This window comes from Dendropsophus ebraccatus, chromosome 10, assembly GCF_027789765.1.
Source record: "Dendropsophus ebraccatus isolate aDenEbr1 chromosome 10, aDenEbr1.pat, whole genome shotgun sequence".
NCBI classification, from domain to species: Eukaryota; Metazoa; Chordata; class Amphibia; order Anura; family Hylidae; genus Dendropsophus; species Dendropsophus ebraccatus.
The window spans coordinates 4,241,503-4,258,299 of NC_091463.1; the positions used below are offsets into that span (position 1 = coordinate 4,241,503).

The 16,797-nt window shown below is 43.2% G+C and overlaps 1 protein-coding gene across 2 annotated transcripts in view; it reads right to left on the reverse strand.

The window, feature by feature from the left end:
• The window catches only part of COL5A1 (collagen type V alpha 1 chain), a 217,881-nt gene that overhangs the window by 75,266 nt on the left and 125,818 nt on the right, over positions 1–16,797 (reverse strand). For both annotated transcript variants that reach the window (XM_069986748.1, XM_069986747.1), the window contains exons 21-24: positions 16,156–16,209; positions 12,904–12,948; positions 12,761–12,814; positions 5,819–5,863 (exon numbers count right to left, since the gene is read on the reverse strand). In XM_069986748.1, the coding sequence (XP_069842849.1) occupies positions 5,819–5,863; positions 12,761–12,814; positions 12,904–12,948; positions 16,156–16,209 (198 nt within the window). The remainder of the gene's footprint in view (positions 1–5,818; positions 5,864–12,760; positions 12,815–12,903; positions 12,949–16,155; positions 16,210–16,797) is intronic.

Consider the following 16,797-nt stretch of genomic DNA (forward strand, 5'->3'; position numbering starts at 1 on the left):
ATTACTGCATCATATATACAGCCCGTCCATTACTGCATCATATATACAGCCCGTCCATTACTGCATCATATATACAGCCCGTCCATTACTGCATCATATATACAGCCCGTCCATTACTGCATCCTGCAAACAGCCCGTCCATTACTGGATCATATATACAGCCCGTCCATTACTGCATCCTGCATACAGCCCGTCCATTACTGCATACTGCATACAGCCCGTCCATTACTGCATCCTGCATACAGCCCGTCCATTACTGCATCATATATACAGCCAGTCCATTATTGCATCCTGCATACAGCCCGTCCATTACTGCATCTTGCATACAGCCCGTCCATTACTGCATCATCCTGCATACAGCCCGTCCACTACTGCATCATATATACAGCCCGTCCATTACTGCATCATATATACAGCCCGTCCATTACTGCATCATATATACAGCCCGTCCATTACTGCATCATATATACAGCCCGTCCATTACTGCATCCTGCAAACAGCCCGTCTATTACTGCATCATATATACAGCCCGTCCATTACTGCATCATATATACAGCCCGTCCATTACTGCATCATATATACAGCCCATCCATTACTGCATCCTGCAAACAGCCCGTCCATTACTGCATCATATATACAGCCCGTCCATTACTGCATCCTGCATACAGCCCGTCCATTACTGCATACTGCATACAGGCCGTCCAGTACTGCATCATACAGCCCGTCCATTACTGCATCATATATACAGCCAGTCCATTATTGCATCCTGCATACAGCCCGTCCATTACTGCATCTTGCATACAGCCCGTCCATTACTGCATCATCCTGCATACAGCCCGTCCATTACTGCATCGTCCTGCATACAGCCCGTCCACTACTGCATCATATATACAGCCCGTCCATTACTGCATCATATATACAGCCCGTCCATTATTGCATCCTGCATACAGCCCGTCCATTACTGCATCCTGCATACAGACCGTCCATTACTGCATCATACAGCCCGTCCGTAACTGCATTATACAGCCCGTCCGTTACTGCATGATACAGCCCATTCGTTACTGCATCATACAGCCAGTCCGTTACTGCATCATACAGCCCGTTCGCTACTGCATCATACAGCCCGTCCTTTACTGCATCATAAAGCCCGTCCGTTACTGCATCATATATACAGCCCATCCATTACTGTATCATACAGCCCGTCCGTTACGGCATCATATATACAACCCGTCCATTACTGCATCCTGCATACAGCCCGCCCATTACTGAATCATATATACAGCCCGTCCATTACTGCATCCTGCATACAGGCCGTCCATTACTGAATCATATATACAGCCCGTCCATTACTGCATCCTGCATACAGGCCGTCCATTACTGCATCATACAGCCCGTCCATTACTGCATCATATATACAGCCCGTCCATTATTGCATCCTGCATACAGGCCGTCCATTACTGCATCATACAGCCCGTCCATTACTGCATCATCCTGCATACAGCCCGTCCATTATTGCATCCTGCATACAGCCCGTCCATTATTGCATCATCCTGCATATAGCCCGTCCATTACTGCATCATCCTGCATACAGCCCGTCCATTACTGCATCATCCTGCATACAGCCTGTCTATTACTGCATCATCCTGCATACAGCTCGTCCATTACTGCATCATTCTGCATACAGCCCGTCCATTACTGCATCATTCTGCATACAGCCCGTCCATTACTGTATCATTCTGCATACAGCCGGTCTATTACTGCATCATCCTGCATACAGCCCCTCCATTACTGTATCATTCTGCATACAGCCCGTCAATTACTATATCATTCTGCATACAGCCCGTCTATTACTGCATCATCCTGCATACAGCCCGTCCATTACTGCATCATCCTGCATACAGGCCGTCCATTATTGCATCCTGCATACAGCCCGTCCATTAATGCATCATCCTGCATACAGCCCGTCCATTAATGCATCATCCTGCATACAGCCCATCCATTACTGCATCATCCTGCATACAGCCCGTCTATTACTGCATCATCCTGCATACAGCCCGTTCATTATTGCATCCTGCATACAGCCCGCCCATTACTGCATCATCCTGCATACAGGCCGTCCATTATTGCATCCTGCATACAGCCCGTCCATTACTGCATCATTCTGCATACAGCCCGTCCATTACTGCATCATCCTGCATACAGGCCGTCCATTATTGCATCCTGCATACAGCCCGTCCATTACTGCATCATCCTGCATACAGCCCGTCCATTACTGCATCATTCTGCATACAGCCTGTCTATTACTGCATCATCCTGCATACAGCCCCTCCATTACTGTATCATTCTGCGTACAGCCCGTCTATTACTGCATCATCCTGCATACAGCCCATCCATGATTGCATCCTGCATACAGCCCGTCTATTACTGCATCATCCTGCATACAGCCCGTCTATTACTGCATCATCCTGCATACAGCCCGTCTATTACTGCATCATCCTGCATACAGCCCGTCTATTACTGCATCATCCTGCATACAGCCCATCCATTATTGCATCCTGCATACAGCCAGTCCATTACTGCATCATCCTGCATACAGGCCGTCCATTATTGCATCCTGCATACAGCCCGTCCATTACTGCATCATCCTGCATACAGCCCGTCCATTACTGCATCATCCTGCATACAGCCCCTCCATTACTGTATCATTCTGCATACAGCCCGTCTATTACTGCATCATCCTGCATACAGCCCGTCCACTACTGCATCAATCTGCATACAGCCCGTCTATTACTGCATCATCCTGCATACAGCCCATCCATTATTGCATCCTGCATACAGCCCGTCTATTACTGCATCATCCTGCATACAGCCCGTCTATTACTGCATCATCCTGCATACAGCCCATCCATTATTGCATCCTGCATACAGCCCGTCTATTACGGCATCATCCTGCATACAGCCCGTCTATTACTGCATCATCCTGCATACAGCCCGTCTATTACTGCATCATCCTGCATACAGCCCATCCATTATTGCATCCTGCATACAGCCCGTTCATTACTGCATCATCCTGCATACAGCCCGTCTATTACTGCATCATCCTGCATACAGCCCATCCATTATTGCATCCTGCATACAGCCCGTCTATTACGGCATCAGCCTGCATACAGCCCGTCCATTATTGCATCTGGTATACAGCTTTATGTTCAGCCATCATCTCCATATTGTGCAGTGATGGAGACAAACCAACCTGGAGATGCACTGCACTGTAGCTGGAATACACGGCTCTGTGCCTAATCCAACAATATGGAACCTGCTGTCTTCCAACTACAACTCTCCTCATGCCAGGGCAGCCAAAGCTTTAGCTCGCCAGGCATAATGGGAACTGTAGTTTTGCAGCAGTTGGAGGGTAGCAGGTTCCCCCTCTGTGGCCTGAAGGATCTGTCTGTGACATACAGCAGCAGTTCTGGAGACGTGTAGGATCTGTTCTCATCATAGGGCAGCCATTGGGTTGGAGCCGCTGTTAAATACAAGTATAAGGTGTAGGGGGCTCTTCCTGAGACTCCACCGACAGATGATGAAAAAGCACTGCCCGGCCCCTTTGTTTTTAGGGTATGTTCACACTAAGAGCTCTCTGCCACGGAATCCTGCCTGCCTCAGTGTTTCTATGGGATGGCTCGCACCTCAGCTTCCGTCTCTCTCCTCTCAAAGAATTGACATGTTACTCAGAGTGAACAGGCCCTTAGAGAGAGAAGCTGCAGCCAGAGCGCTCTGTTATCCCTCCTGGCCGTGTACAACGTTCCTGTAGACTCTCCAGGGATTCCTGCTGTGAAGTGCTGGAGAGAGGTGACCCAGTGGGAACATCACCCATTAATAGAGGAGGAGGCAAACTTCTTTTTCACTGTTAGGCCATGTTCACACAACATATCCTTGGCATAAATCACGGCCGTTGTTGCAAATTGTGATTAGTGCAAAAGATAAGTTGTATTGGAATCCCGTCCGGAGTGTATACACATAGTACATATATACATACACATGGTATATTCTCTGGACAGGATTTCAACAGCCTGCATCCCAATTCAACAGAAATGAAGATCATCCGGCTAGTAATGTAGCACCGGCCGGGATGATCTTCACAGACACCGGCCTTAGGCCATGTTCACACTACATAAGTACCGTAGTAATCTCGGCCATGATTTCTACAGTACGTACGCAATGCTGCACTTGAGGGAATCCCGCCCGAGTGTATACACATAGTACATATATACATACACAAAGTAAACGCTCCGGCCGGGATCCCTAGCGGCGCCGCAAGAAACTGACATGTCAGTTTTCTGCGGCCGCTATTCAGTGAATAACGTCCGCAGAGAACCTGTCAGTTCACACAATGGAGCCAGCGGCTCCAGCCACACGCTCCATTGTAAACAACGGGGAATTCGAATGCGGGCGCATCAAATTCAGCGGCAGTAAAGATCATCCGGCCGGTTCTGCAGTACCGGCCGGGATGATCTTCTCTGGCACCGGGCGTTCCGTGAACATGGCCTTATGGTGCGTTTACAGACAGATTTATCTGGCAGATTGTTGAAGCCAAAGTCAGAAATGGATATGAAAAGAGTAAAAATCTCAGTCTTTACTTTATGACCTGTTCCCTGTTTATAGTCTGTTCCTGGCTTTTGCTTCACTGATCTGTCACATAAATCTGTGTGTGTAAACTTTCAAGGGGTATTCCACTCATACATAACTCCTGATATGTTGCTGCCCATGATGAGACTAACAATGCCTTCCATACTTGTTATTATCTATTCAGTCTCCTTCCCCCAGTTATCAGCTGCTGCTTTCTGCTGAAGACACAAAAATCTGTGTGTGAGCTTTCCTCTCCTCCTCCCTTCTGAGACAACTGATGCAAAAAAGTCCCTGGCAGGCTTTATCTGCAACATTGTAGCTTCTCTGTAAAGGCGGGAGGGATATCATCAGCAACTCAACGTCAGAAAAACCCTCCCAGCATTACAAAGAAGCTACAATGTTGCAGATACAGCCTGCCAGGGACTTGTTTACATCATCTGTCTCAGAAGGGAGGGGGAGACAGAGAGAAAAGCTCACACACAGATTTTTGTGTCTTCAGCAGAAAGCAGCAGCTGGGAAGTTGGGGAAGGAGACTGAATAGACAACAAGTAAATTGTTAGTCTCACCATGGGCAGCAACATATCAAATGCTATGTTTAAGTGGAATAGCCCTTTAATATAAGCAATGGCTATATAACCTGTACTTCATGTTTGTAACTCAGACGGGTCTTTTTAGGGTTCATCTAGGAGTAGGAATGGGGGTGGTTGGGCAGCAGCCTGGGCACATCTATGACTTGATCTATGACTGGTCTTCAGATAAGGAGGGTTAGGAATCGGCAAGAGGTTATGTTCTCCTGCACTTTGTGTGACACGCTCAGGGAACTCTACACCACAGCAGCGGCCACTGCCTATTACTGCCCAGGCAGAGGTAACAGCTATCTAGTCAAGGAGCACTCTAGATGACCACCACCAAAATATCAGTCCGGGCAGGCGGTGGGGTCGGTGGAGTAACACCAGTCTCACGCTTATGTTTGGAGCGTGCCGTTTACATTACATGTCATGTGATTTACTGTGTGTTTAATGGCTCCACTTGTATGGGATCTATGTAAACAGTGGTGTTATTAATGCTTTATGCCTGTCTCCACTCCTGACATGAAAGGGAAGACATACGCATAGCTGGACGGCCGGGGTCTGGGAACAGATGCAGCAGATGTTATTGGGGAAGGACCCCGCAGATGGGACATGTTACACGTTACCTTTTCTCCTGGTGGCCCGATGGCGCCCTGAGGACCCGGAAGACCCTGCAGAGAAACAACACATCAGTTACCTGAGGGATGATGAGGAGAAGGAACAAGAGTATATACAGTATATAGATAGGAAAGACAAAACCAGGAATGACCCCTGGACATACACAGTATAAGCCGCAGCCACAACTTTTCTGGAGGCAACTAAAGGATCCAACTCCCCGAAACATCATAAAAAACTATTTCTTATCTATCTATCTATCTATCTATCTATCTATCTATCTATCTATCTATCTATCTATCTATCTATCTCCTATCTATCTCTCCTATCTATCTATCTATCTCTCCTATCTATCTATCTATCTCCTATCTATCTATCTATCTATCTCCTATCTATCTCCTATCTATCTATCTATCTCCTATCTATCTATCTCCTATCTATCTATCTATCTATCTATCTATCTATCTATCTATCTCCTATATATCTATCTATCTCCTATCTATCTACTATCTATCTATCAATCTATCTATCTCCTATCTATCTATCTATCTCCTATCTATCTCCTATCTATCTATCTATCTATCTATCTACTATCTATCTATCTATCTATCTCCTATCTATCTATCTATCTCCTATCTATCTATCTATCTCCTATCTATCTATCTCCTATCTATCTATCTATCTATCTATCTCCTATCTATCTATCTATCTATCTATCTCCTATCTATCTATCTCCTATCTATCTATCTATCTATCTATCTATCTATCTCCTATCTATCTATCTATCTCCTATCTATCTCCTATCTATCTATCTATCTATCTCCTATCTATCTATCTCCTATCTATCTATCTATCTATCTATCTATCTCCTATCTATCTATCTATCTATCTATCTCCTATCTATCTATCTATCTATCTATCTATCTATCTATCTATCTATCTATCTATCTATCTATCTATCTCCTATCTATCTATCTATCTATCTATCTATCTATCTATCTCCTATCTATCTAGTAGTCCAAAAATTGAGGTAGCACTCAAAAAATGAAAAAAATCAGTGGTTTATTATCTCATAAACTTGCTTGAAAACGGTGTTCATTGTGACACTGAAACGTTGCTGCTGTGCTTGTGAGATAATAAACCACTGATTTTTTTCATTTTTGGAGTGCTACCTCAATTTTTGGACTACTATATTGTGCACGAAGGACCCTTGGTGCTGCAGTTGGCACCCGCCTTTCATCTATTTCAAGAGTGCCGTGGATTTTTTGTTTATTTGATATCTATCTATCTATATCCTACCTACCTATCTATCTATATCCTACCTACCTATCTCCTATCTATCTATCTATCTATCTCCTATCTATCTATCTATCTATCTATCTATCTATCTATCTATCTATCTATCTATCTCCTATCTATCTATCTATCTATCTACTATCTATCTCCTATCTATCTATCTCCTATCTATCTATCTATCTCCTATCTATCTATCTATCTCCTATCTATCTATCTATCTCCTATCTATTTATCTATCTATCTCCTATCTATCTCCTATCTATCTATCTATCTATCTCCTATCTATCTATCTATCTATCTATCTCCTATCTATCTATCTATCTATCTATCTATCTATCTATCTATCTCCTATCTATCTATCTCCTATCTATCTATCTCCTATCTCCTATCTATCTATCTCCTATCTATTTATCTATCTATCTACTATCTATCTCCTATCTATCTATCTATCTATCTATCTATCTATCTCCTATCTATCTATCTATCTATCTATCTATCTATCTATCTATCTATCTATCTATTTATCTATCTATCTACTATCTATCTATCTACTATCTATCTATCTATCTATCTATCTATCTATCTATCTATCTATCTATCTCCTATCTATCTCCTATCTATCTCCTATCTATCTATCTATCTATCTACAAATGAAATCTTTAGTGCAGCACTCCTTAGGATAAGTAGGTTCGGTGCCTTCCAGCATGCACCCTTGCGACCACAGGTGCTAGGTATATACAAATAGAAAAAGCCGTGGCACTCGAAAATATAGTGAAGAAAAATAAGTGGTTTATTTGCCCAAACCCGCAACGTTTCGACCTAACAATAAGGTCTTTTTCAAGCAGTGTCTATAGTACATATGGCATAGTGTTACAATTTATACACAGCACACAAAATTAGCATCAGTGGTTACAAATCATTAATCAGTGTATCACAGCAAGTGGTGGCCATTGCAAATCAGGTATTGTGCTTTCTCCATGTGCACATCTCGTAGTGTATGAAGTGATCAAAAAGTGATCGCTCAACTGTATATAGATAGTGTCCATAAAAGAGTCCGTGCAAAAGTCCAATAAAGTCCTATTTACAAAATACATAAGGAAATTCGAGGATCCTCACTCACCATGATGCCTATATTGCACGGACTCTTTTATGGACACTATCTATATACAGTTGAGCGATCACTTTTTGATCACTTCATACACTACGAGATGTGCACATGGAGAAAGCACAATACCTGATTTGCTATGGCCACCACTTGTTTTGTTTACTAGCTGTTGCTGTGATACACTGATTAATGATTTGTAACCACTGATGCTAATTTTGTGTGCTGTGTATAAATTGTAACACTATGCCATATGTACTATAGACACTGCTTGAAAAAGACCTTATTGTTAGGTCGAAACGTTGCGGGTTTGGGCAAATAAACCACTTATTTTTCTTCACTATATTTTCGAGTGCCACGGCTTTTTCTATTTATCTATCTATCTCTTATCTATCTATCTCCTATCTATCTATCTCTTATCTATCTATCTCCTACCTACCTATCTATCTATCTCCTATCTATCTATCTCCTATCTATCTATCTATCTCCTATCTATCTATCTATCTATCTATCTATCGCTCTATCTATCTATCTATCTCCTATCTATCTATCTATCTATCTATCTATCTATCTATCTATCTCCTATCTATCTATCTATCTATCTCCTATCTATCTATCTATCTATCTATCTCCTATCTATCTATCTATCTATCTATCTATCTATCTATCTCCTACCTACCTATCTATCTATCTCCTATCTATCTATCTATCTCCTATCTATCTATCTATCTATCTCCTATCTTTCTATCTATCTATCTCCTATCTATCTATCTATCTATCTATCTATCTATCTATCTATCTATCTATCTCCTATCTATCTATCATCTATCTATCCATCTATCTATCTCCTATCTATCTATCTATCTATCTATCTATCCATCTCCTATCTATCTCCTATCTATCTATCTCCTATCTATCTCCTATCTATCTATCTATCTATCTATCTATCTATCTATCTATCTATCTATCTCCTATCTATCTATCTATCTATCTATCTATCTATCTATATCCTATCTATCTATCGCTCTATCTATCTATATCCTATCTATCTATCGCTCTATCTATCTATCTATCTATCTATCTATCTATCTATCTCCTATCTATATACTATCTATCTACTATCTATCTATCTATCTATCTGTCTATCTATCTATCTCCTATCGCTCTATCTCCTATTGCTCTATCTATCTATGCAAAGATGTTCTGCAGCAAGCCAGCATAGGTGAAAAAAAGTGCTATTTATTACAAAAAGTGCAAAAAATACAGGAGATGCAACGTTTCGATCTTCTCACTAAAAGTTGCGACGATTCAACCACCTCCCGCAGTCTTTTTTAAGCTTGAAAGCTTCCTGTGCCTTTGCAGCTCACACCTTCCCAAAACTTCAGCGCTCCACGGCCGTGCTTTGCAGTAGGAATGGTGCTCCTTCCCTCATAGCCTTGCTGAGTCCTCTCCAAATGTAACATTTATGTTGTGGCCAAAAAGTTGGATTTTGGTCTCATCATCCCAAATGACCGTGTTCCAGAAGTTTTGCGGCTTGTGTCTCTGTGCTGTTTGGTGTACTGTAGATAAGTAATGGCTTCTTCTGGCCGTGCCGCCCACTTTCCTACATGTGTCTCCTCATTGTGCATCCTGAAGCAGCCGCACCGCTAGTTTCTGAGTCCTGGATTTCAGCTGATGTTATTTGTGGGTTTTTCTTTGCATCCCAAACAATTTTCCTGGCAGTTATGGCCGAAATATTTGTCTATTTGTGTCACCTTCTGTGCATGTTATCAGGTCACAATCACCAGGATATGGGAACTTTTGATTAGGACCATTTAATGTTTTGGTTGTCATGATCAGTCACTGGCTACAGCAGAACAAAGTGAAGGTTCTGGAGCGGCCATCTAAGTCTCCTGACCTCAGTATCATTGAGCCACTCTCGGGAGATCTCAGGTGCACAGTTCATGTAGGACAGCCCAGGAATTTACAGGAACCAAGAATAATGGGCGGCTTTACCATCTGAGAACACAACTACTACAAAAGGCTGCCATTGATGTTAGCGGGGGCAAAACACAGGATTAAGAACTGGGGGATGGGAACTTAAGATTAGAGTCATTTGGATGTTTTTGGTTGTCATTATGATTTGAAAAAAAATGACCATGAGGGGTAAAAAACGCTAATCATGAGGGGGAAAAGGTTTTTGTATTATCAATTATATTCTTCAAAAAAAGGACAAGAAAGCATAAACTCTACTTGGGTATGTAAACTTTTAACACTGTATCTCCTATCTATCTATCTATCTATCTATCTTGTACCTTTCCTGTCCCTTACTCCTTCTCCTGCCCCAGTACTGGGGGATTTGAACCTGTCCTGGTATAACAATGCCTCTATATATATATATACACACACACACACACACCTCTCATATCTATCGTTTTCCTACGTCGGTCCTAAGGGATATGCACACCTGTCCAGGTATTACAATGCCTCCATGTATCATATATATATATATATATATATATATATATATATATATATATATACACACCTCTCATCTCTTTCTCCTTCACCAGTCCTGGGGGATATGAACCATGAACCTGTCCTGGTATTACAATGCCTCCATCTATCATATATATATATATATATATATACACACCTCTCATCTCTTTCTCCTTCACCAGTCCTGGGGGATATGAACCATGAACCTGTCCTGGTATTACAATGCCTACCTCTATTATATATATATATATAAAATCTTCTCTCTCTCTGTCGCACTTTTATGTCGTTCCTGGGGGATATGCACACCTGTCCCGGTATTACAATGCCTCCATCTATCATAGATATATATATATATATATATATATACACATACATATATATACAGCTCTCTTCTCTCTCTGTCCTCCTATGTCAGTCCTGGAGGATATGCACACCTGTCCCGGTATTACAATGCCTCCATCAATCTGTCGATGTTCCGGTGGAGTTTTTCACATGAATTTATTTGACCTCAGTAAAGGTCACTGGGGTATGTAAACCTTTAACACTGTACCTCCTATCTATCTATCTATCTTGTACCTTTCCTATCCCTTACTCCTTCTCCTGCCCCAGTACTGGGGGATATGAACCTGTCCTGGTATTACAATGCCTCTATATATATACTGTATATATATTATATATATACCTCTCATCTCTTTCTCCTGCGCCGGTCCTGGGGGATGTGAACCTGTCCTGTTATTGCACACACACACAAACACACACACACATATATATATATATATACACCTCTCCTCTCTCTATCATACTCCTATGTCGGTTCCGGGGGATATGCACACCTGTCCTGGTATTACAATGCCTCCATCTATCATATATATATATATATATATATATATATATATATATACACACACAACTCTCTTCTCTCTCTCTGTCCTCCTATGTCGGTCCTGGGGGATACGCACACCTGTCCCGGTATTACAATGCCTCCATCTATCATATATATATATATATATATATATATATACACAACTCTCTTCTCTCTCTCTGTCCTTCTATGTCGGTCCTGGGGGATACGCACACCTGTCCCGGTATTACAATGCCTCCATCAATCTGTCGATGTTCCGGTGGAGTTTTTCACATGAATTTATTTGACTCTATTAAAATTCAGAATCTCAGAAAAGGTCACTAGAAGTTCACCCTTCAAGATGGCGGCCCAGTGGGAATCTCACGCTCGCACGTCACCATCTGGACACTCCATAAATAAAACCAGAGGTTGAAGAGTCTTCAGGAACAGATCTGAGGACTGACAAGGTTATGCTGAAAGACGGCTAAGACGGGATCCAAGGACGTTGACAGCTTCAGAGGTGACGCTACTTGTTACAATCTCTGCAGTGGAGGCCTGGACCAGCGAGGGGTCTTTACCTGACAGTGTGTACTGGGTCCTATCAGCTGATGTAGGTCTCTAGTGCCAGACATCTCGCCTGTCTAGTATTTAGGGAATGTCAGGCCCCTCTCTTTCTCTCTTTCCGGAATAACACCTGACAATTTTAAGGAACACTGAATCCTAAGCATCTATTCACATGATCTGTGTTGGGATCGTATCGGATTGCGGCATGGATCACCCAATAGAAGTCTATGGGATCCGTGTAATACCCCTGATTCCATGCAGGGGTATTCCGATGTGATACATTCAGCTCTACTACATCTGGGGGGGGAGGGGGGGATTAGGGGTGGCACATCCATCTCTGCTGCATCTGACATTCAGCTCTGCTATGCCTGAACGTGGAGCACAGAGGGTGATGTGATGCCCAATCAGTGAGAAAAACGGACATGGATCTAAGAACAGATTTAATCACAGATTGTTTTGCACGGATCACGGATTTAGCTAGTGGACTAAAATCATGGTCCTTAAAAATCACTGGATGTGTGAATGAGGCCTAAGTGATGTAGTGATGGTATGCAGAGTGACCTTATACTATGCTACTTCCTATTCCCTCTATACACCGGTCATAGGCAGGAAATGCAGATGGCGCCCATAGTAAAGGCGCTGATAGTCTCAGCTATCGGCTAGTAGCCTCACCTGTGCACCTGGGTTTCCTTGCTGCCCGGGAGGTCCTGGCTCACCTTGTGGCCCCTAAAAGAAACAAAGGACAAAGTCACAATAAAGAATATGCCCTATTAGATTACATACAGAGCTTCCTTACCGTACTGATTAATACTTACCACACTACCCTTTGGTCCAACAGGACCGTCCATTCCAGGAACACCCTATAAGAGGAATATAGACAACATGAAAAGAATATGCATGACCCCCCCACACACACACACCCTCACAGCCTGTATATGATGTATAGCCACACATATCCCACACACACAGCCTGTATATGATGTATAGACACACATATGCCACACTCACAGCCTGTATATGGTGTATAGCCACACATATGCCATATTCACAGCCTGTATATGATGTATAGACACACATATGCCATATTCACAGCCTGTATATGATGTATAGCCACACATCTGCCATATTCACAGCCTGTATATGTATAGCCACACATATCCCACACACACAGCCTGTATATGTATAGCCACACATATCCCACACACAGCCTGTATATATATAGCCACACATATCCCACACTCACAGCCTGTATATGGTGTATAGACACACATATCCCCCACACACAGCCTGTATATGATGTATAGTCACACATATCCCACACTCAGCCTGTATATGATGTATAGCCACACATATGCCACACTCACAGCCTGTATATGATGTATAGACACACATATACCACCCTCACAGCCTGTATATGTATAGCCACACATATGCCACACTCACAGCTTGTATATGTATAGCCACACATATCCCACACACAGCCTGTATATATATAGCCACACATATCCCACACTCACAGCCTGTATATGTTGTATAGACACACATATCCCACACACACAGCCTGTACATGATGTATAGCCACACATATCCCACACACACAGCCTGTATATGGTGTATAGACACACATATCCCACACACACAGCCTGTATATGGTGTATAGACACACATATCCCACACTCACAGCCTGTATATGTTGTATAGACACACATATCCCACACTCACAGCCTGTATATGATGTATAGCCACACATATCCCACACACACAGCCTGTATATGGTGTATAGACACACATATCCCACACACACAGCCTGTATATGGTGTATAGACACACATATCCCACACACACAGCCTGTATATGGTGTATAGCCACACATATCCCACACACACAGCCTGTATATGGTGTATAGCCACACATATCCCACACACAGCCTGTATATGGTGTATAGACACACATATCCCACACTCACAGCCTGTATATGTTGTATAGCCACACATATGCCACACACACAGCCTGTACATGATGTATAGCCACACATATCCCACACACAGCCTGTATATATATAGCCACACATATGCCACACTCACAGCCTGTATATGATGTATAGCCACACATATGCCACACTCACAGCCTGTATATGATGTATAGCCACACATATGCCACACTCACAGCCTGTATATGATGTATAGACACACATATACCACCCTCACAGCCTGTATATGTATAGCCACACATATGCCACACTCACAGCCTGTATATGTATAGCCACACATATCCCATACACACAGCCTGTATATGTATAGCCACACATATGCCACACTCACAGCCTGTATATGTATAGCCACACATATCCCACACACACAGCCTGTATATGTATAGCCACACATATCCCACACACAGCCTGTATATATATATAGCCACACATATGCCACTCACAGCCTGTATATGTTGTATAGACACACATATCCCACACACACAGCCTGTACATGATGTATAGCCACACATATCCCACACACACAGCCTGTATATGGTGTATAGACACACATATCCCACACTCACAGCCTGTATATGATGTATAGCCACACATATCCCCCACACAGCCTGTATATGTATAGCCACACATATCCCACACACACAGCCTGTATATGGTGTATAGCCACACATATGCCACACTCACAGCCTGTATATGTTGTATAGCCACACATATGCCACACTCACAGCCTGTATATGATGTATAGCCACACATATCCCACACACAGCCTGTATATGCATAGCCACACATATCCCACACTCACAGCCTGTATATGTTGTATAGCCACACATATGCCACACTCACAGCCTGTATATGATGTATAGCCACACATATCCCACACACAGCCTGTACATGATGTATAGCCACACATATGCCACACACACAGCCTGTATATGTATAGCCACACATATCCCACACTCACAGCCTGTATATATATAGCCACACATATCCCACACTCACAGCCTGTATATGATGTATAGCCACACATATCCCACACACAGCCTGTACATGATGTATAGCCACACATATGCCACACTCACAGCCTGTATATGATGTATAGCCACACATATCCCACACTCACAGCCTGTATATGATGTATAGCCACACATATCCCACACTCACAGCCTGTATATGATGTATAGCCACACATATCCCACACACAGCCTGTATATGTATAGCCACACATATCCCACACTCAGCCTGTATATGACATATAGCCACACATATCCCACACACAGCCTGTATATGTTGTATAGCCACACATATCCCACACACAGCCTGTATATATATAGCCACACATATCCCACACACTCAGCCTGTATATGTATAGCCACACATATCCCACACACACAGCCTGTATATGACATATAGCCCCACATATCCCACCCACAGCCTGTATATGGTGTATAGCCACACATATCCCACACACAGCCTGTATATGTATAGCCACACATATCCCACACTCAGCCTGTATATGACATATAGCCACACATATCCCACACACAGCCTGTATATGGTGTATAGCCACACATATCCCACACTCAGCCTGTATATGGTGTATAACCACACATATCCCACACTCAGCCTGTATATGACATATAGCCACAAGGTATATGGACTATGAAATGTGGAGTCATCTCTATTCTATCAGTGGCCATATTTACATGATGTGTTACAACCAGATGCAAACAAGGTCCAAGGCCTGGCTGGAGATGAGAGCATCCGACCTCATACATATTCAGAACATAGGGATGGATGCACCATACATACAGTAATGACATTACAGGCAGCGACTGTATTATGCACGGCCCAGAGCACTATAACCTGTAATGACGGATGGGGGCATCTCATACACTGTGCTATATAAGAGTAAAGGTCGTGCAGTGACTCCCTGAGCCGGGGGCCATTAGGCTGCAGTTGTTTTGTGGATCTGTGAGATGATGTGAGAGAAGGATGACTGCAGATACAGCAGCTCCTGCACATCACACAACTCGGCACCAATGTCCTGCAGCCGGGGACAGGAGAAGGAAAGACTCACATGAGGTCCAGGGGGCCCGGGAGGTCCCTTTGGTCCCAACAAACCACGTGGTCCCTAGAAACAAGAAGAGAAAAGAATACTGTACAATGTAATGGTGGAATGAAAGCGCTGCCTTGTCCTATAACACATATTCAGGTGACATATAGCTACAGAAATCTCTGCCTATAGCTGAAGAATTCTGGATGGTTTCAGACTTGCAGTATATGTGACCTGTAGAAGGCCAAGTGGTCAATGCCTCAGGGCAGAGGCAACAGAGGAAGCCCAAACCCCCATACAGACAATGGGGGGCAGCGGTGTACCCATGTCACAGGTTGTTTGAGAGCCTCCACATTGTAATAGATACAGTCTCCCATAGGACCAGAGAGCAGTCCATCTCTGTAGGTAACCTGATAATATAAGGTGTCATTTACCGAGGGCTTCACCAAGGACCCTAAGGTGGCCATAAGCCTTGTAAGACTGCTAAACTCTAAGTCCATCGCCAACTGCTGACTTTCCCACATACATATACGCAGGGCTAAGCCGAGCATGTGTGTATCTCTAACATAGAGAGGGAAATAGGCCGCTGCCAGACACCTCTGCAGGAACAATCAATCAGGTTACAATCCTACAGGTCCGATCCGTCTCCCCTCCATATCTGGTAGA